Source organism: Equus asinus, chromosome 7 (assembly GCF_041296235.1).
Source record: "Equus asinus isolate D_3611 breed Donkey chromosome 7, EquAss-T2T_v2, whole genome shotgun sequence".
NCBI classification, from domain to species: domain Eukaryota; kingdom Metazoa; phylum Chordata; class Mammalia; order Perissodactyla; family Equidae; genus Equus; species Equus asinus.
In genome coordinates, this window is record NC_091796.1 from 85,234,439 (window position 1) to 85,261,012 (window position 26,574).

Below are 26,574 nucleotides of genomic sequence, written 5' to 3' on the forward strand. Positions count from 1 at the left end.
TGGCCCTGGCAGCTCTGCTGGGGAGGAGAGCATGCACCCGTGGCAGGGGCGGAAGTGGAAGCTTCTGGGCTTTCCTGACGTCACCCCCCCAGCAGAGGCTGATTGGCTCAGGGCTTCCCTCTCCTGGGGGAGCCTCTGGGCAGAGTGTCCCAATCTGTGTCTTGCAGGCCAGGGCTCTGTCCTGCTCTGGCAGGAGGGGCTGGTTTACCCAACAGGCAGATTAAGCATGTGCTTAGGACACTGGCAGTTAAAGGGCCTTGACGAAGTGTTTTGGTTTGGGTTTTTAAAGGGCTAATTCCTAGATTTAAAAAATAGCAAGGATGCAGTCATCCTGGGAAAAACCAGAAGTTTGCTGGATTCCTCACACTGATTTTATTTTGAATTTGTATGGTGGGGGGAGGTGTACTTTAACCTCTCAGTTCTCAGGGCTGCTGAAGGTCTTAATCCAGCTCAGGGAAAGTCAAGGATCAGAAAGGTGCTGTCAAGGATCAGAAAGATCAACAGGGTGCTGGGGAAGAGGGAGCAGGTGGCCTCGGCCCACAGCTCCATCCCCTGGAGGGGAGCCTCCAGAGAGAAGCTGGCATTACACTATTACACAGGCAAGGGGGTGGAGGCCCGCCACCATGCGGTGTGAGGCCTGCGTCCAAGGGGAGAGGACCTGGGGACACTAAAGTGTGAGACAGCGAGGGGAGCGAGGTCCCCAGAGCCAGGCCCACCGGCCTGAAATTCCCACCCTGCACCACAGCTGGGATTTGTCCTCCCTCTGTTCGCTCTGGAAATGGCGAGGCTCTTGGCCAAAAGTTGCCAAAGATGGCGGCCACTTTGGAGGGGGAGCTGGCAGCCCATTTCCTGGAAGGCGGTTCCAAGGATGGCACTCAATCCTGAGTCCCCTGCAGGGCAGCGCGAGGACTCGATGCCTCTTCTCCCATGGTCTCCGACATAGGAGCGGGTAACCCAACCCAGCTGTCTTCCTGGGCCAACCAAGCACCCAACAGCGAACACTCAAACATTTGTTAAGCACTTTCCATCCATTACCTCATTTAACCCTCACACTGCCCTGTCAGGTGGTCACTCTATCCCCATTCTACACATGGGGAAACAGACTCAGAGATGTCCAGTACCTGCTGAAGAGCACACAGCTCGCTCGAAGCAGGGTGAGGACACAAACCCAGTTGTCTGACTGTCCAGCAGGCTTTACTCAATACCACAGGTCTCAGCTCTGCTCCAGGCTTCTGGAGGGATCGAACCACAGCTGCCTCCCTCACCCCTCTCTGGCCCGGCCATGTACCTCTCAACTTCTGTGGGGCCAGGTGCAGCGGTGGGCCCTCCCATACTCATTATGCTCAAGAAGACAGACAAGCACCGCGGTCCTAGAACCAGGACAGGCTACACAATTAGCAGGGCCCAAGGCAAATGAAATTGTAGGGCTCCTTGTTCTAAATTAAGAATTTCAAGATGCTGACACCAAAGCATGACACTATTCCTTTTGATCGTGAGGCCTGGTGTGACTGGAGGCATCCACGCCCATGAAGCCAGTCCTGCCCAGAGCCCACCCTCTCCCCAAAACAAACTCCTCCCTCACCTGGGAAGTCACAGCCAAGTCAGCTGGGGCAGATTTCAAGGGCCCCAAGAGCACAGGCCTCCAGAAGCAAATCCTCCACTGGCCAGGGCCCACTCCCCCCCCCCCCCACCCCCCCCACCCCCCGCCCACCGCCACCTGTCCTCAGGTGCTCACGACCCTTGACTCACATCTTCCACCTCACAGCTGTATGTAACTAGGGGTCTACCAATCAACAGCCCACAGAGTGCTGTCTTAGCTGGGGTGAGGCAAGTGGCCCCAGGACACCTGCTGGTGCAGGTTATGGAGCAAAGTGGAGAGGGGCTCTGCTCACTTTCCTTCTCTAATTAATCCTGGCGCCTCCTCCTTGCTCTGCTCCTTCATCCTTGCTGGAGACACCCTCTTTCCTCATCTGATCAACATTTAGTGACCATCTAGGCACTCTGCTGAGGCTCTAAGAATAATACGAATAATTTCATCCTCCAACAGTGCCTGGTCCCTGCTCCGTCAATGTTTGTAGAAGTGCTGGAAGCAGCTTCCGTCTAATGAGGGTCACCTGGGCGCCAGCATTGCCCTGGGCTCACCTCCTCACACACATGATCTCATTGAATCCTCCCCGCAGCCCAGCAGGTGGGGATCGCTGCCCCTTTGGGCCCGGGATGAGGCTGAGGTTCTGAGAGTAAGGTGCACAAGGTCCCAGAGCCACTGAGTAGGGCGAAGAGCCCGGGGTCTGTCCCAAGGGCGTCTTCAACTCTAGCACAAGCTGCTCCTAAACCTGCCTGAGGGATCCCTGACTGACTCAGGAGAGGGCCCACAAGTAGAAAAATGCTACACAAAAGGCCCTCCATCGCCCCCGTGCTGCCTTCCTCCCTCTGCTCCCAGTGTAAGAGGCACCCACTTCTGTCCCAGGTGAGTCTCTCTGCCTGTGCTTTCTATGGACCCAGCCCTGCTCCGAGTGTCTTATGGGCATTTACACACTTGATCCACCCAATAGCCCTATGAAATAGATACAATTCTCATGCCCATTTTCCTGGGCGGGGCGGGGGGCAGAAACTAACGCACAGAGAGGTGAAGCAAATAAGTGGAGGAGCTGGGACTCAACCCTAGCAGTCTGGCCCCAGCATCCATGCTCCTGCCCACTACACTCCTCTAGAGGCACGCTGCCTGAGTTCAAGTCCTGACACACCAGCAGCACCACGTGTTAGCTGTGGGACCTTCGGCAAGCTACTTAACCTCTCTGTGCCTGGGGCCTTCATCTGTAAAATGTGGATAACACCGCCACCTACTTCGCAGGGTGGTTGTGTGGACTAGATGGGTTAGCATCCGTAAAGTGCTGGGGACGCTGCCTGGCACATGGTAAGCGCTACATAAATGGCAGCTATTATTAACATGACTTTTCAGTACCCTACGCCGCCTCCCCTGAATGCCTCCTCCTGCTTCCAGGCTGTCACACTCAGTAATTACCACCCCCTTTCTGGTATATTCAACCTCTCTTCCTCGACTAGCTCTTTCCCTATAGACATGCTTATGTCTCTATCAACTTGCACCAGAGAAACTCCTCCCACCTGCCCCCTGGCTGCCAGGTTCTCTCCTCCCCTTCAGAGCCATGACCCTGGGACAAGTGGGCCTTCTGCTGTCCCCACGCTTCACCTGCTGTCCCCTCACCACACTGCGTCCTAGCTCTGTCTCCTCCATTCTGCACAGACTTCTCTGGCCACGGTCTCCAGGGACCTCCCTGCTGCCAAATTCAACGGACACCTTTCGGGCCTTGTCGGCCTCCATCTCAGCCCAGCCCCCCCGACCGTCTGGATGACCCCATCTTGGACACAACTTCCTGTGATTGTTCGGCCATCTCTCCCGCTATTCTCCTCCAGGCTCCTCCTCCCACAGCCCTGGAAGATGAGCGCTCCAGTATTCCATTGTCTTCTCATTCTGCCCACTTTCCCTGGAGGACAGCAGCCAAACCCACACCTCTGACTACCACCCACAAAGACGGCTACACCTCTCAGCTCCTTCCCAGGCCTGTCTGCAGGGCGCAGACCAGCCTGTCCACCCGCTCGCCGGGCATTCCCTCCCCACCCTCGCCGCCCCTGGCTGGTCCCTGGCACCCCTGCGTCCAAAACTGACTGGACCTCTTCCCCTAAAACTGCATCCTGTGCTGCATCCCCTGGGCACCCAGCTGAGGGCTAGCCCCGCCTCCTTCCTTCCTCTGCCTCTCCCTCCTGCATCGGGGCACCGGAGTCTGCCATCTCTCCCCCTCACAGCTCTCAGACCCTCCCCACACCGCAGCCCCTCCTTAATTCGGCTTCATCACCTCTTGCCTGGATCACTGAGTCGCCTCCTTTTCCCAACCCTGCTTCTGCTTCCCTGACAGTCTGATCCTCATGCTGCTGCCAGAAAGAGCTTTTCAAATGTCAGATCAGGTGGTCCCTCTGCTCACAACACCCTTCAGTGGCCCTTCGTGATTGATTCCAAGCCTCTCAGTGTAGCTCAGGAGGTCTTGCTTGCTGGTTCTGCCTCGCCTCTCCCCACACAGCAGCCAAACCAAGCTAACCCTTCTCCCTTCTCCAGAACCTTGAGCTCCTGCCTCCTAGCCCCATTTCCTCCCTCTCTCCTTCCTCTGCAGGCCCACCTCCTGAAAGGGGTCTTCCCTAGTGCCCCAGATAGGACAGGGAATCTGTGCTCCTGTGGCCCCAAGGTCATAGCACTTACCCACACCCTCCCCTCCCCGCACTGAGAGTTGTGGAGGTGGGGGACACCTGAGCCAAGCAAGAATAAGGGGAACAACAGCCAACATTCACTGAGAGCCAACAGCCAAACCGGGATGATGCTGACAGTGACGTGCACTATCTGTTTTAACTCTTCTAACAACCTCCTGAAAGGTGTTCCCATTTCACAGGGAGGACAAAGAGGCCCTGAGAGGTCAAGCAACTTGCCCAAAGTTAACAGCAGGGCCAGGATTTGAACCCAGACATCAACCAGTCAATGTCGGCTGGGTGAGTACCAGTTTTCACTGAAGCATGACCTTTCTGTTTTTTTCTTTTTGCTGAGGAAGATTTGCTCTGAGCTAACATCTGTGCCAGTCTTCCTCTATTTTGTATGTGGGTCGCTGCCACAGTGTGGCTTGATGGGTGGTGTAGGTTGGTGCCCAGGATCTGAGCCAGCAAACTCCAGGCCGCCAAAGTGGAGCACGCCAGACTTAACCATTACACCACGGGCCAACCCCAGAAGCACGGACCTTTGACAAACCTTGAGGGGAAGCAGAGGGTGACAGGAGGACAGAAGGAGGGGCAACACTGCAGACAGAAGCAATAGCCCTGGCCCTAGGCTTCTCCGGCAACCAGCCTGCGGGAACGAGGCCTCCAGGGGGAGAGGGAGCCCTGGGTAGATGCCACTGGCAGGTGGGACAGGAGATGCAGAGATAAGGAGGCCGCAGGCTCTGACTCAGCGGGTTCCCAGGGAACAGGGCTTGACCCCAACCGTGCAGGATTTCAGAAACAGAGGTGCAGGCTGTCCGAGGCCCTCCTGGTCCCGGGGTGCTGAAACAGTGGCAAGGCTGGCAGACACCTGCTGATCCCTTCTGCCTCCGTTGGGGAGGGGTAGGCTGAGGACAGGTAGGAGTCAGTTACAAGGAAGGGGGGTGTCCCTGGGGCTCATGAGATGCTATAGGTACCATCTCCCTATACTAGGGCTGGCCCTGCCTCCCCCAGCCCCAGTCGGATTACCCCACTCACGGAGGTGGCATGGAGGCCCTTCTGGGGCGGGATGAGCCTGGAGCATGAGAAGCCACTTCCTGGCAGATGGCCTGGCCAGGTAGTTTAACCCCGGCTCAGGTGGAGGACCCCACAGCAGCTCCTGTTCTGGGCCCCTCAGCTCTCCCTCTTTCTGTCCTACCCTGGGAAGCTCCCAGCTGCCCTCTTCCCCCCTCCCCCCAAACTACCCTAAGCCCAGAGGGCTCCCTCTCCAGACCACTGGGCCCCCTTGCCCCCACCAGCGGGGGCCTGTTGGTAACTCTCGAGTCCGGATTCGGTGGCCTGGTCCCAGCCAGCCAAAGCATCGCGGGCCTACAGCTCCAGGCAGAGGAGCAGGGAAGGGGGAGCTCGTAGGAGGCGGTCACGTGAGCGTCTGGGCCGAGACCCAGGGGCGCAGAGTTAATTCCTACGTGTTCACGTGGCCCGGCATTCCAGAGCTGCCTCTCCCGGGGTGTTGGCCGGCAGCGTCGCCCGGGCGCCCCCAGCGACCCAAACCTGTTCTCAGAGGCAGCCCGACCTCCTGGAGCTGCGGCTCCTGAGCCACTGCCCGTGGCGGCTCCCAGTTTCAAATGCTCACTCCTCCTTGCAACAAAAACCCAGGCCTCCCGGGAAGGGTTTGCGCTGGAGGAGAGTGCAGTATGGGGGAGGGGGTCGGGGGAGGGTTGAAGGACCTTCAGATGCGAGAAAAGGAGGCCTGTCGGGGCCAGTTACTGACTGCTCTGTACCTTGGTTGCCTTGTCTGTAAAATGGAGTAATAATAATACGTACTATGACTATTTTCCTGTCAAAGGAGAATAATAGCAGCAACCGGCCTCAAAGGTTTGCCATAATAAAGGAGAAATAGTATATGACAATGCCTAACCCATTGTCAGGTCGGAAGGTTACAGTGAATAATGTTTCTCCTTTGCTCTTTTAGCCACTCTTTCCTGTCTGTCACCCAGGGAAGCGATTCTGCCAGCTTCACCAAGCTGTCATGGGTGGTGGGCGAGGGAGAGGACTGCGGCTCCAGGGGAGGAAGGCGCTGGATACTGCACAGGAAATTTGGCCTCTGCGGCCATGGTCCCACCTCCCCCGCCATTCCTTCCAGAGAATCTTGCAAGCCACACAGGGGCTTGCTTAGGGAGCCCAATGCACCACAGCGATGCAGGTGCAGCGGGCGTGGGCCAAGGACACACACACACATACTCCTTGCCCGTGAGTCTATGAAAAATAATAGCTAATCTCTGGCTGTGAGGATAAAGGACGCCTAAGACCCAGACTGGGGCTCGGACCCAAGTCCAATTCCTTGCCCTTGCCCTTCCTTCTTGTCTTTGGCTTCTCCCAAGATCTACCCCCAGGAGATATATATTAGAAATCTAAGCTTCTCTGTGCATCTAATACGGGAAAGAATACAAAAAATAACTACCAACAGTGCCTCCCTCGGCGGAGGGGCAGGAAGACGTGGAACATGGAGACTGACCACCTTTGCCCTGAGTATCTTTTCACGCTGTCAGATTTTTCTTTTTTACCATGTACGTGTAATACCTTTTTAAAAATTAAAATGCCCTACCACTGGGATGGAGAAATGGTGGAGGGCTTTGCTTGCTGTGCTAAGGAATTTGGACTTTATCCTGCAGGCAACAGGGAGCCAAGGGAGGTTTCTACGCCAGGATGTGACCTGCTCAGGTACGTGAAAGAACTTACTCTGCTACAGAGTCATGGCCTGGAGCGGGCGGAGACCACAGACCAGTTGGAAGGTTGGGACACTTCTTTTGAGGCTAGCCTGAGCCAGGGATCTCCCACTTGTGGGCCCGCAATGTGGTACCCACAGAGAGGTGAGCTTTCCTGGGTCAAACCCCAAGACATGCATACAGACTCTTGTACCTGGTAGATGCCCATCTGTGACCCTAAAAGAGACAGGGTGACCAAGCCAGGCCCAAGAGCTAATTGCCACTTCTTTTCCCCTAAAACAAGCAAGACTGCCAGGGGACACACTGGCTTGTAGGGCTGATGTTCCCCACTGGAGCAATATACCTTAGAAATGAGAGCCCCCGTCTGCTTCGTGCCCACCTCTGTGTTCAGTCAAAGCTGAGACAGGGGTGGGCTCATTCTTTAATAAAGTTTGGGGGTAGGAGGTAGCTGAGGGAGACTTCAGAAGAATAGTCTTGTTCCAGAATTCCCGATTGGACATATTGCTTGAACAGCACCCACTGTTTGTCCCTAGATCCCCAAGCTTAGGAAATGCCCTCTCTGAGGGGCTTCCTGTCCGCCCCTCCTGTGGACAGCCTTGCTCACTGGCATTGGCCAGGCTCACAGTGAGACTCCGGGAGATGGGGAGAGGGCTGAGGGACGAGGCTTGAGCCCTGCGGGTCAGAAGTCGGAGGCCCTCTGCATGGAGCAACATCTGAGTCCTGGGAAGGGGCCAGGCTGCCCTGGGCTTGAATTGCATACCAAGGATGGCCTTGGGTATTTAACCTCTCTGAGCTCAGCTGGCACATCTGTAAAATGGGCCCTCCCACCCTCTGCTAGCCTGGCCTGAAGCTTGGATGGCATAATGTGCATCCGCCTGGCACCTCACACAGCACCTGGCATAACACTTGTCTCCTTCAGTCCCCTCCATAGCAGTGGGAGAGAGGAAGCTAGGCAGAGATGGGTGACAGGGAGCGAAGACAGATGCCTCAGACTTAAGGGAAGATGGGAGGAGTCCAGGTAGATCTTCCTGTCTCCCGACCATTTAGCTATGCTCAGACGGTTACTTCTCTGACCGTCCTTAAACCTTCACAAGTTTCCAGTCAGCAAAGGGGGAGGTGGTGTGAGGGTCCACGGCTCAAAGGTTAAGAAAAGACTCCACTAGCTTTCTGAACATCCCCTTCCCCAAAAGGTACAGCTGCAAAAGAGACCAAGGGACAAACGCTGTACCCACTTCTCCAAGAGTTAGTGAAAACCCTGAGTCCCACCCCACCAGGTACTCACTCTCCTTTTCCCCACTGTATCATCACTCTTTCTCATAGAAAGCTCTAATTAAACCAAGTGTCCTTAAAAAAAAATTTTTTTTAATGTCCATTAGAGCTATTCCCTAATAGGGATCTAGCCCGGGCTCTGCCACTGTGTGACCTTAGGCAAGTTACTTCACCTCTCTGTGCCTTGGGGTCCTCGTCTTTATGAGGTGGATGGACCAGACCTAGGTTCCAACCTCAAGTTGGATGGATGGGCTTTAGATGTGCATGAACCCCTTTAAAAATTGGGTAGCACTGGTTGCATCCCAGAAGGGAACTAGGTGGCAGAGGGGCCAGTTGTAGAAAGGAGACCTTACAGGTATACTGTATTACCCCTTTGCATCTTCTCAATTTAGACCCAAAGGAATGTATTACCTGTTCAAAAATAAATACATAAAATTTATATTAAAAAGAAAAGAAAAGGTATGCAAATCCATGTTGGGGCGGGGGCACCTGTACTTTCTGGGGAAGGATCCATCATTTTTATCAGATTTTTCTAAGGTGTCTCGGACCTCAGAAAGGTTTAGAAAGCATTTCACTACATGACCTTAAGTTCCAATTTCCTTGATTTGATAAAGTATAAAACAAAAGTGAATTTCAGTGCTCATTACAGTAACAGCCGGGGCTGGATGCACATGAAAACACACCCTCGAACCTTACATTTAATAACATGGGCTGAGCGGGTTCCTGTGTGAATGCAGGACTCGACAGGGTGCATCTCCTGTGGTGTCGCCCTCAGAGATCAAGGTCAAAAATTGACCCCCATCAGCCTATTCTCTCAAAGGTATTGAATTAAGTCCTCCTTGCCCTACCCCCGTGCCCACTTGGAAAACATCCAGCTTACAGGAGCTGTACAAATAATGCATGTAAATAAACACAATGTGAATTTTAAAATGTTGGTCACTTTGGCTCTGAGGGGGAAGGGAGTGAGAAGGATGGGAATGGAGGAGATGGGGTCCAGGGTGAACTGGAGATGAAAGCTCATCCAGAGACCTCCGTCTGAATCTCTGAAACCTACAAGAATGCTCACCCGCAGGAGAGGAAAACACTTCCTAGGCGTGCAATGTGGAAAGCTTCAGGGAAGGGGGAATCTAGCTGAGGGATCAAAGCAGGACTGGTTAAGGCGAACAGACCGGCAGCGGAATGGGTCAGAGCAAAGAGGAAGGTCACATGGTTCCAAAAAGAGAGACGGGAGGGCCGCCATTTAACACATGGCCCCTGGCTATGGTAAACTTTAATTAACTGCACCATTATAATTCACTTCCAGACTGAGCTGCACCCCAACCTGCTCTCTCGCTCCCACTCCCTCCCTCCTCTCCCCCAGGTCTCACGAAGGCAGGCTTCCTCAGTGAAACCTAACTGGCCGCCTTTGCTGGATGCCTCATTATTACAGCTCCTGCTTCTCCTGCTAATAATGCACCCAGCAACAAGAGGGGGGAGCAAACTACACTGTTCAGCGCTTAATGACAGGCCCCTTTCCTACCCATGTGCACTAAATCAAGGGTCTTGTAATCCTAAAAGTGCCTGAACTGTAATACCATGGCAATGAAGAGAGGGTGGCAGGCGGGCAAGAGCGGATGTGCAGAGGCAGGTAAGAAGGCTGACTCCCACGTGGAGCCACCTTTCTCAGAGGGTCCATTCCCGGACAGGTAAGCCACGCATCAAAGTTCACACACGCAGTTCAGTGCTGTGGCTGCATCCAGTGCTCCTTCATTCAATGATGATTAAATTACACCCATGACACTCTATCGCTGTATTCTCAGGCTGCTGAGCTTTACCCATTTGAAGAGTGTGCGCATTGGGAGTGGGGGTTGGGAGCACCTTGGAGGATCTTCGAGGCAAAACATGCTTGGTTTTTATTAATGAGCTTATGAGAAAAGCCACCCAGACCTTTAAGTGAAATGTGTGATTGGTAGCCAGGCGAGAATGGGTTTTAGAATTAACTCTTCCTACAGTCTGCTATGCATTATCACCCCCAAGTTAATTACCCCGAGCATGAAAATAGGTTTCATGACTCATAAGCACCAATACAACACTTGGCAGCAGATGAAAATGCAAGGACACATTTGCAGGAAGCTGACACGCATATCTATTTATATGTGGGGAGACTCTTAAAGAGGTGACACAGGCACCTCCTGCACCAGGATTAAGAGGCTGCAGCAGATCCATCAATTGCCATTTATCCACACCCCCAAACACACATACACACGCACGCACACACACAGTCATGGTTTCCACTATTCCAATGATGGTGGCGGCAAAGCAGGAACAGAAGCTAAAAGGGTGTTATTAACAGCAAGTCCCAACACCAACCCAACCTCTACACCGGTGTTCTGGGCTAACTTGTGATTTGTTTTTTCCCAAACGTGCCCACGCTCATACCCACCTCCTCACCCTCCTGATCCTTCTTTGATGGGAGCCAGGTCGGGGGGTGCCAGGTCTCTTTGCTCATTCGCTTATTCCTCCAGCCTATTCCTCCAGCCTCAGTGTGGACAGTCCTGGCCCAGCCTGCCCCCAACCAGGAATGGGGTGTGGCCAGGAATGAACTTCAGATAGGACCTGGGGGTTTGTTTTGCTTCCTCCCTCCTGTTTCTACTCTCCTTCCATTTCCCTCCCAGAAAGTACAAGGTTCCAGCCAGGTCTGCCTGCCACCGCCTAGCTCCAGGAGGGCTCTATTCTGGTCTCAGCCAAGGGGGCTTAGAGCTCTAAAGGACATTCCAATGCCCTGTCCCCTTCCCCACCCTTCTGTACCTCACAAATGCCGCCAAAAAGTTGATTAGATGAATAACTGCATTTCTTAACCAGATGGCATGAGTTCTATCTGGGGTCACAAGTGACCTCAAGAACTGGGTTTGGGTGTTCTCTCTCCCCCATTCCCTGCAAACGTCTTCTGACCGGCTAAGTGTCCTGCCTTTAAAAATGCTTACGAAAAAGGGAGGAAAGAAAGAAAACGTGTAATGAATGAGGTGTAACTGCTTTTGCAATTCATCAGCTGCAAGCTCCTGGGAACTCTCCTGGCCGAGAACATGCATTTGTTTCTCCGTTGCCCACACCCCTCCTGCCTCCACCGACGGCTCCCAGCTCTGTGGCATTTTTGCTTTAAATGTACAATAACAGTGATTTCTGCCACATCTAAGAGGCAAACACCCTAGCTTTTTTTTCCCCCCTCTACTTGCACAAGTCACAGCTGCATTGGGTATCAGTGTATACTCATGGCCACAAGGCGAGACACCAGAAAGCTTTCCTGACAATGCCATTTGCAGCTGGGTTATGCATAGTGGGGGGGGGGGGTGGATAAAGATGCTGAAGAGTAAACAGAAAGCGCTTAGTCAGCAACTGTCCCCGCCCCAAGAGGTGAATGTAAATAGCTGGTACTGAGGGGGAGGGGCGGTCTGTCAGCACGGGCCTTCTACGGATGCCATCTGAGGGCTTTCAAAGGCAACCAGCATTTGCGTTCTAGGTTAGAAGTGGGGGGAGGGAGGGGGGTGTCCCATGTTGGAGTTGTCAGGCCTTATTAGCCCTAGAAAAACAAACTTGCCGACTCAGGGCAGAATTAATATCAATTGAATTTATTACAAGTTACTAAGCTCCAAGGCACATTACAGTGTTCTGTTAACTACAGAAATGTATAAAGGACAAACAGAGCAGATTCTCCATGTCTAGCATTTCGCTCTACTGTTCAAAAGCATCCGTGCATCGATAAAGCAAAAACAAAACAACACGTGAAGATTCAACACATTCAGGTCAGTAGAAACAAACCAAAACATCTTCCCTCACAAACTTGCAACAGAAAACACCCCACCCCCCCAACACCTCCCCTTACCATTTTGCAAACAAAACAGAAAAACAAAACAAAACAGAACAGAACAAAATAAAGTGAAGACTTCAACACTTGGGGCTGTTTAGAAAGAAGCTGTCACCATTTCATAGCATCATTTTTTTTTTTTAGGCAGCAACACTGGCCTTGGCCAAAAACAAAAAAGTCATTTTCTTTTGTGTGTGTCCTTTTCCTTTCAGAGAGTGCATAACATTTACAAAAATACACACCAGCAGCAGTCGTTGCTAAGGGCTATTAATTCTGTACCTAGGCAAACACTCTGCCACCAAAGAGATGCTAACGAATATGATGCAAATGACCCAACCAATATTATACTGCTTAACACAAACCAGCTTATCCTTCAAATGAAGAAGTTACATACCTTTGTTTCAAAATATAGAAACATACGACGAAAATAATGTCTATACATAAGACTAACTTTTTGCAGTTTGTAATATTCACAATTCTACATCTTGGGGGCAGGGAAGGGAAGGCCGATGTGGGTGGGGGAGGGGCCCTCTGGATGGAGAAGAGCTGGTCTGGGGCAAAGGAGGCGACTGTCTCCTGGTTTCAAGGGTCTCTCTCCTTTTTCACTTTAACATCCCCAGCTAAGATCGTCGCGATTTCGCCCTGCATGAAGGCCCAAGGTACATTTGACCCCACGAGGGGGCATTTCTCTCCGCTGGGGCAATACACCTCGCCGGTGGCCCCCTGGGCCTTGATGCTCTCTCTAGAGCAAGGGAAGCAGAATTTGTGGCTGGGGACGGATGGGCACTGAACGAAATGCGTGTCCTCCAAACGTTCGTGGCAAATGGTACAGCAGAGGGGCCCGCTGTTAGCCATGGGGGAATCCGGAATGTTTTGGGGGTGCACTTGGTCCATACCCGGGTGGGTGCTAGGCGGCGGGGGCGCCACCTGTAAATTCAGGTCCCCGTTCCGTGATGCCAAACGGCGCTGCCCGGGCACGGAGGCCGGCGACACTGGGCTGCTGCTGTTGCGCCGCGCGGACGCAGTGGTGGAGTGCACGGAACTGCCGTCCTTGGGAGAGTGCGCTGTGCCCAGAGTGTCTGCCACCGACATGAGGGCGGCCATGGGGGACGGACCATTCTGAGGGGCTGACTCGGGCGGGGTGGTCCGGTTGGAATGGGGTCCCAGGGGTGGAGGCGGCGGCGGGGGCGGACCGCCGGCCGCATGCCCCGGCGCCGCAAAGCCCCCTGCTGACATGGTGAGCTTCAGTGCCTCGCTCTGGTTCGCCATCCACTGCTGCCTCTGCTGCTCCTCGCCCAGCTTCAGCGCGCCCTCGGCCGAGTCTGGGGGCTCGGGAGACGCCTTCCTCTTGCGCAGGCTGGCGGCGGCGCCCCGGCCCGAGGGGGCGGCGGGCGGCAGGGCCCCGGTCCCCGGGGGTGCGCTGGGGGCGCGGCTTAGACTCACCAGCGCCGTGGGCAGCATAGGGCAGCTGGCGTCCAGGTAGGGCTGGGGCAGCATATCGGCGCCGGGCACGCCCTCCTTGAAGAAGCGCACGGCCTCGGGCAGCAGGTCTCCAAGTAGGCGCCAGTCCCCGGAGCCGTGCTTCTTCTCGTACTCCAGATACTTGAAGCCCGAGGAGAGACCCCGGCCGAAGTCCTTCATACAGTCCTGGTACATCTGCTTGGCCACCCCAGATGCACTAGAGTACACGTTCCCCGAGCCCGTGGGGTACTCAATGAACAGCTTCAATTCGTAGTCCATGCCGGGCTTGGAGACTGCGTCGAAGGCGAAGACGCGGCCCAGCAACGAGTGGTCCTTCTTGAAACGCACCTCGTAGGGCGTGCAGCCAGCTAGCGTGAGCAGCGTGTCGCGGACCATCTTGGGCTTGTTGGCCCACTCCTCGGCGCGGTTGCGCAGGCTCTCGCTCAGCTCGGCCAGGGCCTCGGCGTTCCGCTGTTTCTCCTTCAGCTCGCGCTCCTGGTCGGTGCTCGACACTGAGCCGGGCCTTTTGCCACTAGCACCCACGCCCACCTCGGCCACCGACGACGAGGTCGAAGACGACGCCGAGGACGACGCGGCCGATACGCCCGGAGCGCCCCCGAGACAAGCGGGACCTCCGGGGGCTCCTGGGGGTGCCGGAGTCGGGGGCCCACGGCTGCCCAGGCCGTGGGGCGGCGGTGGGGGCAGCACGGCGGCGCTGGCCGGGCCGTTAAGCAGCGTCTGCGGCAGCAGGTTGGGGGGCACGGTGAGCTGGGGGCCTCCGCCACCCCCCGGGTTGGGCAGCCCTGTCACGAGCCCACCGTGCGTCCCGCGCCGAGACGCCACCGACGCCGCAGCTGAAGACGAGTTGGGGCTCTGGCGGTTCAGCTCCGGGGGTCCCTCCTCCGGTGTCGGCTTGGGGAAGCCGTTGGGGCCCCCCAAGCCGTTGGGCAGCCGCGCGGCGTGGCTGCTGCTTCCCAGGCTCACCGGCGGTGGCGGGTACTCGAAGCGGCTGCGCTGCTCCACGGCGGCGGCGGCGGCAGCGGCGGCTGCGCTCAGGCCATAGCGCTCCAGACCGGACGGGGCCGCCAGCACCGCGGGCTTGCTGGAACCATCGACGTGGTTGAGCTGTTGTTGCTGCTGCTGCTGTTGCTGCTGCTGCTGTTGCTGCTGCTGTGCGGCCGCCGCTGCCGCCGCTGCTGCCGCCGCCGCCTCCTTAGCCGACAGGGCCACCGTCTTGACCCCGACGGGTGGCGGCGGCCCGGGGGAGCGGCCGTCCTGGAAGCAGCCGTGTGCCCGCTTGAGCTGGCGCGCGGTCTCGATCACGAACTCGATGCGATCGGCACCCTCGTAGTTGACGCAACCGCGGCATACGGGTTCCGAGAAGTCCCAGATCATGGCCCAGGGCATGCGGGGCAGGTCGCACAGGTAGCAAGACTGTCTCCGGGACGAGGACACCTGCGCCGCCGACATGATGCCGGCCCTGGGGAAGGTAGGCCCCCGCCCGGGCTGTCTCCGCGGCGCCTTCTCCTCCGGGAGGACTGGCCGGCTGGGGAGGGAGTTCGGCTGCGGGGGAGGGAGGGGGGGCGAGAAAGTTCTGCCCCAGGGGCTGGAGGGAGCGCGAGTCTCCACCGCCGGCGCAGCGCCTCTCCGCGGGGGCTCCACCGCCCGGGCGGCAGTCGAGTTCAGCCCGCTCGTCGCCCCCACCTCCTACTGCGGTTGTCTCGTCGAGAGGGGAGCTCAGGCGCCTTCTTCCTGGTGCCGCGGACCCGAGCTGGAAGCTCTGGGCCCGGGGGGAGGGGGCGAGGGTGCCCGGTGCTGGCCGCCGTTGGCTCTTGGCCCCCTCCCCGGAGCGGCTGGTGCGTGGAAGCTCGAGGGGGGTTGTCTCTTCCTCTCCCCCGGGGGCCCCCCTACGAGGGGCGTCCTCTCCCCGCCAGGCTCCCTGGGCCGAGGGCTAGAGGGTTCAGTGCTACCCGGTGCCCGGGTCCAATCTTGCTCAAGCCGTTGCTTCCGTGGAGGGCCGGGGGAGGGAGGGGGTGGTAGCCGAGAGAGGAGCTTCTCCCCTCCGCAGCGTCGGCCGTTCTGCTGGCGGCGGCTGGGTTTGCACGGCCGGAGGGAGCCGCCGCGGCCACCGCTTCCAGGACGCACGAGAGCAGAGGAGAGGAACGCACGCACGCAGGCTCCCGCCGCCCCCCGGCCTGGCCGGCGCCCGGGCCGCCGCGGCTGGCGGCGCTCACGTTGGCTGCAGGGCGCTCGCGCGGCGCCTCGGCCCGGGTCGCATCCCTTCCCGCTCGCACTCGCCCGGAATGTGGGGTTGTGATTGTTACTCTACGTTCCGGAGGCGCGTCTCGGCGCTCCCGCTCGCGCTGCGGCTCGCGCTGTCCCCGGCTTGGCCGCGCGGGATGCCGCCCGGGCGGAGCGCTGACGTCACCGCCATGCTCTGCACCAGTTCTCCCCCCTCCCCTTTACACTTCCTCTGTCTGTGGAGCCCACTTGTTGCTCGGGAAAGGCGCATGCGCGGCAGGACGCCCAGATTCCTCCCAGTCGGCCCCTCCTCCGCGCCTCCGCCCTCCCCTCCCCCCTCGCCGTGTGTGTACGACAGCTGAGGCCCGGCGAGCTAACGCTGGAAGTCCAGGGCTGGGGCTGGAAATTAAACAGACGATGACCTTTCCTCTCCCCGCCCGGCTTTCCCAAGTAAAAACGCATTTAAAAACCACAAGCGTCGTTTCCGATCCCGCTCCCCACCCCACCCGGGCAGTGAATTTAAATGTCCTGTTTCAAGAATTTCGCTGTGGATTTCTTATAGTGTATTACCCGTTTCATCTGCAATCAAACCTTTTCCCCCCGCGGTGTGGATGTTACATTCATTGCTACCACTGACGCCGAAGCACCTGCAAAATTAGCTGTTTTCCAATCTTTCGGAAACTGCCTTTTCGATTTGTTTTTGTGCCCTGGTCTAGGAACCTGAGCTTCCACGACGCAGCTAAATCCATTCAGGGTGAGCCACCCCCCGCCCCCCAGCCGCACTTTAAAAATTTTGGCTGAATGTCTAAAGAAGCTACGAGCACCCGGAGGCCTTTAAGGAAAACAGTCTTCTCGCTGCACACAGCTGCACTTGGGGGAGGGGAGGGGGTAGTGCTGGAGAGGCCAAACAGGTGAGTGATTTTTCCGGGTTTGATAAAACAAGGTGGGGGCGGCATTTAGTAAGATTGATGTCTCCTTGCCAAGCACAGCCGCAGTTTTCAAAGTTCTTTCTCACGTGCTGGGATTTCATTCCATAGTGCCCCGGAGCAAAGTCATGATTTCTTTAACCTTACGAGATCACTGCTCATCATTATTGCTTATTGCAGAAGAGAGATGTTGGTCATAGCTCTAGTTGGGGCATTTCAAGGGATTCTTTTAAGTATTGGCTCTTGCTTTTTTTCCCATGAAAATTGAGATAATCCTGGGCAAGGCGAGAGGAGGGGCAATATGCCTAAAGGGATTCAGGTTCTGGAGTCTGGCAAACCTGGTTGGAATGTCCTTTTCATCACTTACTGGCTTTGTGACCTTGAGCTAGTTCCTTATCCTCGCATCACCTCTATTTTCCATCTGTAAAATGGGATCATAGCTCCCAACTTATTACCACTGTTTGAGATTTCATTTTGTTTCTTCTCATAGTAGGAGGTGACTCGCTGTGGGCCAGACACCTCAAAGTGGATTCCTTGCATCATTATTAAACTCGCCATATTATCTACAAAGTAGATTCTGTTATTAACTCTGTTTTACAGACTAGAAAAGAGTAAAGAAGTTAAAACTTGCCCAAGGTCACGTGGCCATTAGAGATGGAGCTGTGAGCTGAATTCAGTAAATCTGATCTGAGAGGTGGCTTTGACAAGCTTAGGTTCTCAGAAGTGGTTTGGGGTGTTCCCAGTTTCCATCAGCCCCCCCATTCTTTGTGACATACAATCTCATGTAAAGTGCTATGCAAATGCACCTTCATAACCAACTCCCATCCTCCCCTTCCAAACAGATTGTGCCACTGAGTTCTTGTGTACACAGAAGTTGTGGATCTGCCACGGCCACAGACTGGAACATCAATACACCATACAGTATGGAGAGCACAGTGTCGGGCTCACAGGAAGCCCTCAGTAAGTACTGGTTATTATTAGCATTGACTTTGGCGTTGGTACTATTGCTAGTTACCCTGTGAAAGTACTTTGTAAATGGCATAAAATATAACGATCATTATTCTTCTCACTACTTGTACTACTAATTGTAATAAAGTTCAGTTGAAGCAACCAGAAGTAGTTATTTTTATTTTGACACTTGACCTTCAGAGCTTGTTCCCCCATCCAGCACTCCCCACCCCCACACTCATTCTGGGGCCCTAGGTGCAAAGGAAGGGGAGTTTTTAAGGATAGGGAGAAAGGGGAAAGGAAGAGCCCTAGGGAGCCCTCTTTCATCTCAAAGCAGCCAGATTTCTGTTTTTGCAAAACAGTGAGCTCCCTGTGTCCTCCCCAACAATAATAAACCTTTCCTGGCGGGCTGGCTCCCGGCAGTGATTCCTCTGTAGAGAGCTGCTCCCGGAGCATTGCCTCACCCTTCCAGACTTCAGCCCTCCCCACACCACAGCTACCCTGGAGTGAGTCAAAACATAGGGTTGGGAAGTGGAGCGACATCCCCACCAACCCAGGGCTCGGGGCTCGTTAGCTTGGGCTTGGCTGGTGAACCCGTTTCTTTATATGACTATTTATTCAGCCCGTCCCTTTATTAAACCGAAAATACTGAGGAATAGCAACTTAGCCCCAACCCTCTAGCCAGGCTGCTAGAGAAAGCAAGTTGGGTTCGTTGTCAGAGTGTTATGTTTGGTATGCGCACACATATGTCCCCATCTTCTTGTCTGTCTCTGTCTTCGCTGTTACTAAAGGAGATATATATACACACATACATGCCGGCTGTCTTCAGACACACTGAGTTAGAAATAAACATGCATTTAAACAAACTTCCATTACAGTCTCATAATCCTTTAAAAAGCATAGCTCTCTTGATACCCTTCCCCCCTCAAAGAATCGCCATCATTTATGGTGATAAATTTTGTCTTAACTGCTTCTCTGAGATGGCCCTGTTTGGGGATGTGTCAGGGATTGTGAGAGGCAAGAACACCAATGTTTTGGAGATGGATTTTCCCCTGAAGGAGAATCCCATGTTACAATACTGTGTCCACAGTGGAAAGGAACGGGGGCAGGAGGGCGGGGGGTGGGGAGGAGGCTCACCCTAAAACCAGGTGGTGAGAGGCAAGGAGCGGGCGGTGGGGTCTGGGAGAGTAGCAGAGCCAGGCTCAACCAGGAGTAAGGGGAGACGCCTGCGGTCTGCCCAAAGTTCCTTCCGACGGTGGCTGTCTTCCCCCCAGCTTGCCATCTGAGCTGCCATCCTCAGAGAACCCCGCTCTAAACTGGAGCAAAAGGTCAGCTCTCCAATTGGCTTTTCCTGGAGGCCACAGCCCAACATGAGCGGTGAGCAGCTCGCAGCGGGCCCATGCACTTCGAAGCTCCCTGCAGTCTCCCTTCTGTCTTCCCCCGCCCCCACTCCCGGCTGGTTTATGGCAGAGATGGGTAGGGCGGGGGACTCTTCGGCCTGGCATCCCTGCAGCCAGCTGGCTCAGCCTTCAAGGAGGCCCCGGCTGAACCTCGCGTCACCCCGCTGAAGCGCGCGGCCAAGCGCTCCGGCAAGAGAAAGGCCTTTTTTGGTAACACTCAGCCCCGCGGTAAGCAAGACCCGGTTTTTCGGCCCGCTAGAGCCGCCTCAGAGAAGATGAAAACAAACGTCTGGGTTGGGTCGTCCTCTGGCCTCTCCAAGGGCCCCCATCCCCGCGCCAGGAACCCCCCGGGGCTGTGGGGGTAGGGGAATCGAGTCAGCGCGGTGATTTACGCATTACTCTTGGGCCGGTTCCGAGGCGGAAGTGCTTGCCTTTTCCTAAAGGATTAATTCTGGTATTTTTTTAAAAAAAGTATTAATTTAGGCCAGGGCGTAGGGTTACGCAAGAGCCACTCGAGCGTGAAATCCCAGGAACAACGTGATTCGCTAAGAACCCCCGGGGAGGGGAGCCTGCGCCGCCCGCTAGGACCTGCCCAGCCTGGGGCGCGCGGGCAGCCGGGCGCTCCGTGCAAAATTGGGTGGGAGGAAAAGGAGGACCTAGTGGTTGGTGCTGGCACAGCGGCCGCAGCAGAGATCAGATCTCTGACTGCTTTCTTCCTGAAGGGGCGGGGAGCAGGGAAGGGAAGAAAGGCGGGGGGAGTCGCGTCTGGTTCCTGCCTCCTCCCCGCTTCCTCTCCTTACCAGCGTGCCAGGGCACCGGGGAGCCTAGCGCTGTCCTCAGCAAAAGCTGGAGTGTTTTTTAAGGTCCCAAAAGAAAGGAACCCTGGAATGAGCCTCCCGGGGGCCAGGCCTAGAGAAAAAAAGAAGCGCCAGACAAGGGTGCTATTCACTGACCCGGTCGGGTTCAAACAAACACCCACACCCCAATAAGGGGGGCAGCGGGGAAGGAGGGCTTGGAGGGCGAGAGAGGGTGGAGAGCCTGGCGGGGGGGCCATCAAGGCCACAGGTGCGCATACCCCCGGACCCTCCCAGCCTACCCCGCGTGCGCCTGGGTCTCAGCCGGGAGCGAGAGCGCCAGCGGGTTCCCACCGGCCCGCACCAGAACTGGGGATTTCCACAGCGGGGCTTCGGAGACCCGTCGCCGCCGGCGCTTTCCTGCCGGGGCCGCCGGAAGGCGGGGCCTCAGAGCGGGAAGCCCTCCCTGCGGCCTCGCGGTCCCCCGGTCAAGTCTGGTACAAACTGGCAGCCATCACTACTGTCCCCGGTTGGGGTGGATGGGCCAGGATCTCCAAATATTTTGACTTGCCTGAGCTGGACGGTTCAAGCCGAAACGCAGGCGAGAGGGGGGAGGGGAGGGCGCCTCGTATTGAATACCTATTTACATTATGTTGTTCAACTTGGACTTGGCTGGCCCTCAATAGCTGTGTGACCTTGAGCAAATCACTTGAACTTGGTTTGTTAGTCTGTAAAATGGGAATAACTGTACTGCCTCCCTTGCCTGTCTCATTGGTCTGTGTGGAAGATACCGTATTATAACGTACTAAATAAAATGTAAGACTATGAAAAATAGAATGACCAACATTTGTCTAGGGCTCCGAAGTGCATTCCCAGACATTATCTCACCAAGCCCCACACGATCCCTGTGAGGTAGGTGTTACTTTCATTACCCTCCCGTACAGGTGAGGAAAGCCAGTCCAGAGCTGGTCCAGAATCACTGGAAACCAGGTTCTCTGGCTCTAAACCCAGCATTCCTTCTTCAACGCCATGGGTTGCTAGCCTTTTCCTGGGCGGTGGGGTGGGGTGGGGTGGTCCCAGATGCCTCTAATAAACTGCAAGAAAGTAAAATGCCTCTCCCCACAGGATTTTGCATATTAAGAATGTCACTACTGTCCCAATAGATGCAAGATGAGGCATAAATTAGTACCAGTTATTTTGGAGGTAAAATCAATCACCATTCAGCTTGGAGCAAAGCTATGTAGCCATGGTCCCCTGAGACCTTTCTCTCTCATCCTAGGTTTTCCATTCCCTGGTCCTAGGCAGAGGTGGTGGGGGGAAACCTGAAGCTCTAGCACACACTGAAGATTTTAGGAACTTACTGAGTCACGCTTACTAAGGATAGCTGCATTTCAATGTCCATACCCAAGGAGGACCCCAGGTTGAAAGACAAGGGAAAGGAGGAAAGTGGAGAGGGTACCCAACATCTACCATCCTCTCCCTGGGCGGGAGGCCACTTGATGACTACAGCAGGCTGCTGCCCTCAAAGGCCTTCCAGCCTAGGGGAGGCCTAAATCCCTGACAACCAGACCTGGCCTAGCATCACTGGAGCTAGCAAGTGAGTGAACAAGGTGGCCCCCCAACCCTGACCCATCTAGAGGGCCGCCATGCTTTAACCTGAACTTCCTTCTCTGGCCAGACCCAGAGGATCTAAGCCTGATATGTCCCTAGTGGGTGTGAAACTATTCTCATCTCTTACATTTTGTTTCAAAGCTGGAACTTGGCTGCCAGATGGCCTGGTGGGTTTCCATTCCCTGGCTCCTTAACTTGTGCCCTTCCATTTGCTATTCATTCAGTTATTCCACTATTTATTTAGAGAGCACTTTCTGTCTTAGTCCTGGGGATCTAATGATAAACCAAGCCAGATGGGCTCCAGCCCAGAATCTAGAAGCTTCCATTTCCTCCTAGGTGTCCTACTTTCCTGATTCAATCGCCCTAAAGTCATTAGACACGGTGCTTGTATAACACTCCCACCAGCCACCTGACTGACTTAGAGCATTCTATTTATTCTCTCTGGGCCTCAGTTTCCTCACCTGTCAAGTGTTGATATTAAAACCTGTTCTACTTCAGGGGCTCACTGTGAAATTCTGTATGTTAATGTCCAGGGCTGTAGAAAGGCAAGCCATTGTCACAAATCTCTTTTCGCAGCGCTAAGCTCTTCTAGGTGAAATAGCTGGAAAGTGAGGCCTGTCCACACTCCTCATCCCACCCTTAGGGGGTTTCTCCTTGGGTGGCCAGCCTAGCATCTCTGATCTGGGCTGATGGACAAACAGGCAGTAACTGCCCACGGATCTAGGAGCTAGAGCGAGACAATAGCAAGGTGAGGCTATCTTCTCATCTGTCCTAGCCCGCCCAGGATTTCCCACCCCCAGTTCCTGGTGATGCAAAAGCTTGCAGCAGTTGGATTTATTAGGGCTTTTAGTTTTGTGTTTTGGTCAATTTGGAAAGAAAAGAGGCAATGACCTCTTCTTTAAAAAACAAAATTAGGCAGGAAGTGTGCTGGGCCTGAGTGGCAGGGACTTAGGGTGTAATTACAGGGTTTTGTTCTGCATTTTCATGTAATTAAATCCAAAGGCAAGCGAGCTAGGCCAAGGCTTCTTGGATGCAGGGTAGACAAGAGGAGTGTGTGTGCGTGTGTTGGGGTGGGGAGGAGAGGCAGGAGGTGAGAAACGGGTTTGCTTTTCAGGCTGAGAAAAAGCGGGGTTCTCGCCTTTATTAGTATCTTTACATTCCTTTTCCAAAAGGTAGCCGATTATTCATCTTTTACTCGATGCCACTGCACTCTCCTTGGTGACATTTCCCAGCCCCCCGCAGCCTTCTCGGCATGGAGCTCTCTCCAGCCGTGCTCTCTCCTCCCCACTTTTTCATATTGCCGCTTTCTGCCTGGTTGCCCACACAATAAACCCACTGCAAAGGCCACATCCAGCTCTCTTGCCTACAGTTTGGATACCAGCGGCCTCCGACGCCGCGAAATAGTCCCTCCTTTTGTTTTGAACCTCTTCTGGCTCTCTCTCTTCAGCTTTAGGATACTTCCTACCACCACTGCCCCACCCACCCTTCGACGCGGCTGCCTCGGTTTCCCGGACCAGCAGTGTGTGCACACGACCCCGTGGTCTGCAACTACCAGAGCGTTCCAAACGAGTCCGAAGCCTCGGCTCCTCTCCCCGCACCTCCCCCTCCTGGAGCCCTCGGTGGCCCGCCGACGTTTCCTGGACGTTGTGAACTCGCAGTAAGAATGGATCCACTGTCTGCGCACATTCTTAAGGGCAGGAAACCTGACCCACCCCAAAACCACGCGCTCCCAAGGAAGGGCACTTGCATTTTCCGGGAGGGCAGGCCTCTGCCAGGTTAGCGGGGCTGGCCTCGGGCGCCCCCTCCTCTCCCCCTCCTCCCCCTATCCCCCTCCACACCCACAGATTACCCCCCACCCCTTACATCCCCTTCACCTACTCAAGAACAGATTGTTTATTAGAACGGGCAGCCAAGAAACCTACTCCTGTTTCTGGCCTCTGCCAGAGATTAATCACACTTGGGAAAGCAGAAAACTTGACTGTGTTGGGGCGGGGCGGAGGGGGGCGAGTTAAAAGGGAAGACCAATAATTTTGACATTTGACACAAGCTGATCAAGTTGGTGCTACCTTTCCCCTCCTTTCTTTTCGTAAGTCAGCGTGGAGGACTGAGCTATATTTCACTGCCACTCCCTCTCCCCCTAGCCCCCCATTGCCCCCTCCTTCGCTGTCTTCATGTTTGATGCTTTCACAGTACTGACTGCCTTTTAATTCTGATTAACATTCTCAGCTGGTCTGTGTGTGTGTGTTAGGGGCTGGAAAGACACATTCACAAACCTGCCTCCCTGACAAATCCCCCCCTTTCATCCTTCTTTTTGAAATGACATCAAGATGGACTTGGGGGGGGGGCTGTGGAGAGGAGGCATGGAAAAAAGAGAGGGAGGGGGAAGCAATTTATGTGCTTTTCTAAGGCAGCTAGTAAAATTCCTAAGGGAGAACAAATGCCAAAATTGACTGTCTTGGTGTATTTTAGACCCGATCGTCAGGGTGAATCATGTCACGGCTTTGCACCGTACCTGCAGCCTGGCAGCCAGGGACGCGGCACACAGAAGATCCCTCCGGCTGGGAGGTGCCCTCCTAAAAGAGGCCAGAGATAGGTGTATCCTCTCGCCAGATTCCTCTCCATCAGGATTTTTTCCTCTAATTTATTGCAAGATGGATTTTTTAAAAAACTGGGGCTGATAAAGAAAAACCAAGGATAGAAAACGCCCCATAAAACATGGTCCCCAAAGGGAAGGTGCAAAACCCATTTGATCCAAGATATAGATATCTCCACCCTGGCTTTTTTTCCCCTTTGCTTTACAACTCTGCAGACATCAGGTTAGCAAAAGGTAATAAATAGTCCTTGCACAGCAGGGTCTGGACTAGTGAAAACAGTTTACTGAAATTAATGGGCCTCACTTGAACCAAAACCTCCACTTTGGAATTAATGCCAGACATAGTTTTCCTGAACTCTATCCAACCGCCTAAGCGGCAGACAATTTTCGTTTTATTTGTGCTGGAAAATAAAGCCCAAGCCCTTGATCTCAGTGTAGATTATAATTTTTTTAAAAAAAAATTCAGCACAGTGAACACTATGCCAATTTCCACTTTCTGCTAGCAGAAGCCCTTGTGCTCTGGGCTGTGTGTGTCGGTCAGAAGTTACCGGGCAAACTTTCCATTGAAAACCATCTCTGAACTCCCTCCCCATCCGTGGCCTCAGAGTTTTCACCATGACACCCGAGAGATTCAAGGAAAGCTCCAGAAACAGGCTCGATTCGCACTAACAACCCTCTTCCCCAGGGCTCTTGGAAAGGCTGGATCTGAACAACGCTGTCTGCGTGACCTCCGTTCCCCACCCCAAATAAAGCCCCAAAGCACCAAAGAAACCACCCCCCACTCGCCCCCGGGACTCAGGGTGTTTACAGTTCTGAAGCTGCTTTTATTTTTATTAATGTATTTTTAAGGCCGAAAGGCGCGCGCGGGTGCGCGCGCGCGCACGCACACACACACACACACACCCCGGTTCACACCCGGTGGTTATGGCAGGTAGAGCGGAGACCAGGCTGTCAGTGTCTGATCCCGACCTTCCCCCCCACCCCCCATTATTAATAAAAACCCGGTCGTGGGCAGCCGGCGTTCTGGTTTTCATTGTACAGTCTGCACTGGTGACACAGGACATGTGGAAAATTTTGAGAGCGCTGCGGTGAATGGCATGCAGGGGGAGCGTGAGCAGGGTGAGGAGGAGGGGCGGGGAGGGGAGCGAGTTACTTTTTAGCTTCCGCTAAGTACTTGGCAGCTCGCCAGGCCCAGAGGATTCTGGGAAGCGAAAGCCTCCCCAGTATAAACTGCCAGCTTTAAGCAGCCCTGACAGTTCTGCTCCTTCCAAACTTGGCAGCCGTTCAAAGTGCTCTTTCATTTGAAATGCTGGAAGCCTGCCATGTGCAATGCAGATTTGCTGTGCCTGTGCGCAGAAGGAACTGATAAATGCCGTGGCAGTTGCCATGGGGACAGGAGGCTATCAGAATGGCCTTGTGATCCGCAGCCTCTCAGCGCGGCAGGCTCTCGCTCTCCCTCCCGCCCCTCCTCCCTCTCGTCAGTGAGATGGTGAAATAAATGTTCTGGAAAAAGGTTAACCCTCCCTGCTCTGGTTCCGCAGCACAGAGGAGGTTAACCTCCTAGCACTTCGCGGGCCCTAGCGCCAGCCAGGGCCACAGGCCTGAGCATCGTCCTTGGGCGGGTCACCATACCCCACCCCCGCAACAATCACAGTCCCCCCCCACCCCAGCCCTGCTTCCTGCTCCCTGGGGGCTTCCACAAAGCTATGTTTTAATAGAGCTTTTCAGCAAGCCCAAGTGTAAGCCTTTGAGTCATCAAAACCCGGATGTAAACACAGCAGCCCTACATTCTGCACAGTTTGCATGAATTTTATCTTTTTAATAATATTTAGCTGGCAACTTAAAACTGCAAGGATGCCAGATATTTTAGCCAGCCACTTACGTCATGCAGGCTCCATCTTAGGGAGAGTGGTTGCCTGCCCTTTCTTGTTCTCTCTCTCCCTACCCTGAGCCTGCAGGAAATCTGGGTCTTTCTAAAGGCGTCTTCTTGCAGCAGAGGCAACCGAGTCCCTCAGAACCGTGGGCTTTCGAGTGAGCATGACATCACCCTGAGTAACAACCACAGAGGGGATGTTCCTGTGGGAGACAAGACACTGGGTGATCCGAGGTGAAACAGGTCTGTCATTTACCCAGAGTGAAGGTGCACCAGTCTGGATGGCCGGCCCCCCGTTTTGCACAAGCTGCCATTTGAAACACAGTCTGATTCAATGTACAGAAACAAAACAGCACATTCAGATTTGGTACGTGTTCAGGTCTATAATGCCAACTCTCCGGGTGGCCTGGTTAATGGGGAAGAAATGAAATACTCCATTCCAGCCAAGGCCTATGGAGGCCAAAGAGGTTTAGCGATTTATTTACATTGAGCAGCATTCCTTCTCAACCCAACTTGCTATTTCCTGGAGGTTTCCTGAACCTAAACCTTCGTTAACATCCCAGGAAGAGAACATATTTTTCCTGTGGCTTTCAATATTTTCTGCTAAATATATTTCGGCGCACTGTTTATCTAGGGT

General features: G+C 54.6%; 1 protein-coding gene and 1 long non-coding RNA gene across 3 annotated transcripts; one reads left to right on the forward strand and one right to left on the reverse strand.

Annotated features, from left to right (window-relative positions):
* Window positions 1–11,838: 11,838 nt before the first annotated feature.
* Window positions 11,839–15,974, reverse strand: IRF2BPL (interferon regulatory factor 2 binding protein like). Its single transcript, XM_014840891.3, has one exon. The coding sequence runs from the start codon at window positions 15,019–15,021 to the stop codon at window positions 12,673–12,675; it is 2,349 nt and encodes a 782-aa protein (XP_014696377.2). The 5' UTR covers window positions 15,022–15,974; the 3' UTR covers window positions 11,839–12,672.
* Window positions 15,975–19,074: 3,100 nt separating this feature from the next.
* Window positions 19,075–25,077, forward strand: LOC139045715 (uncharacterized). Of its 2 annotated transcripts, none has more exons than XR_011504706.1 (3): window positions 19,075–19,294; window positions 22,919–23,128; window positions 23,941–25,077. It is a non-coding gene; the product is annotated as an uncharacterized lncRNA (long non-coding RNA). The 2 variants fall into 2 exon arrangements; XR_011504707.1 differs by having other exon boundaries at window positions 19,121–19,294; window positions 22,919–23,246.
* Window positions 25,078–26,574: the final 1,497 nt, after the last annotated feature.

Bases quoted from the DNA above. Each gene is read 5' to 3' on its own strand.
- IRF2BPL (XM_014840891.3), bottom strand. From the start codon at position 15,021: ATGTCGGCGGCGCAGGTGTCCTCGTCCCGGAGACAGTCTTGCTACCTG.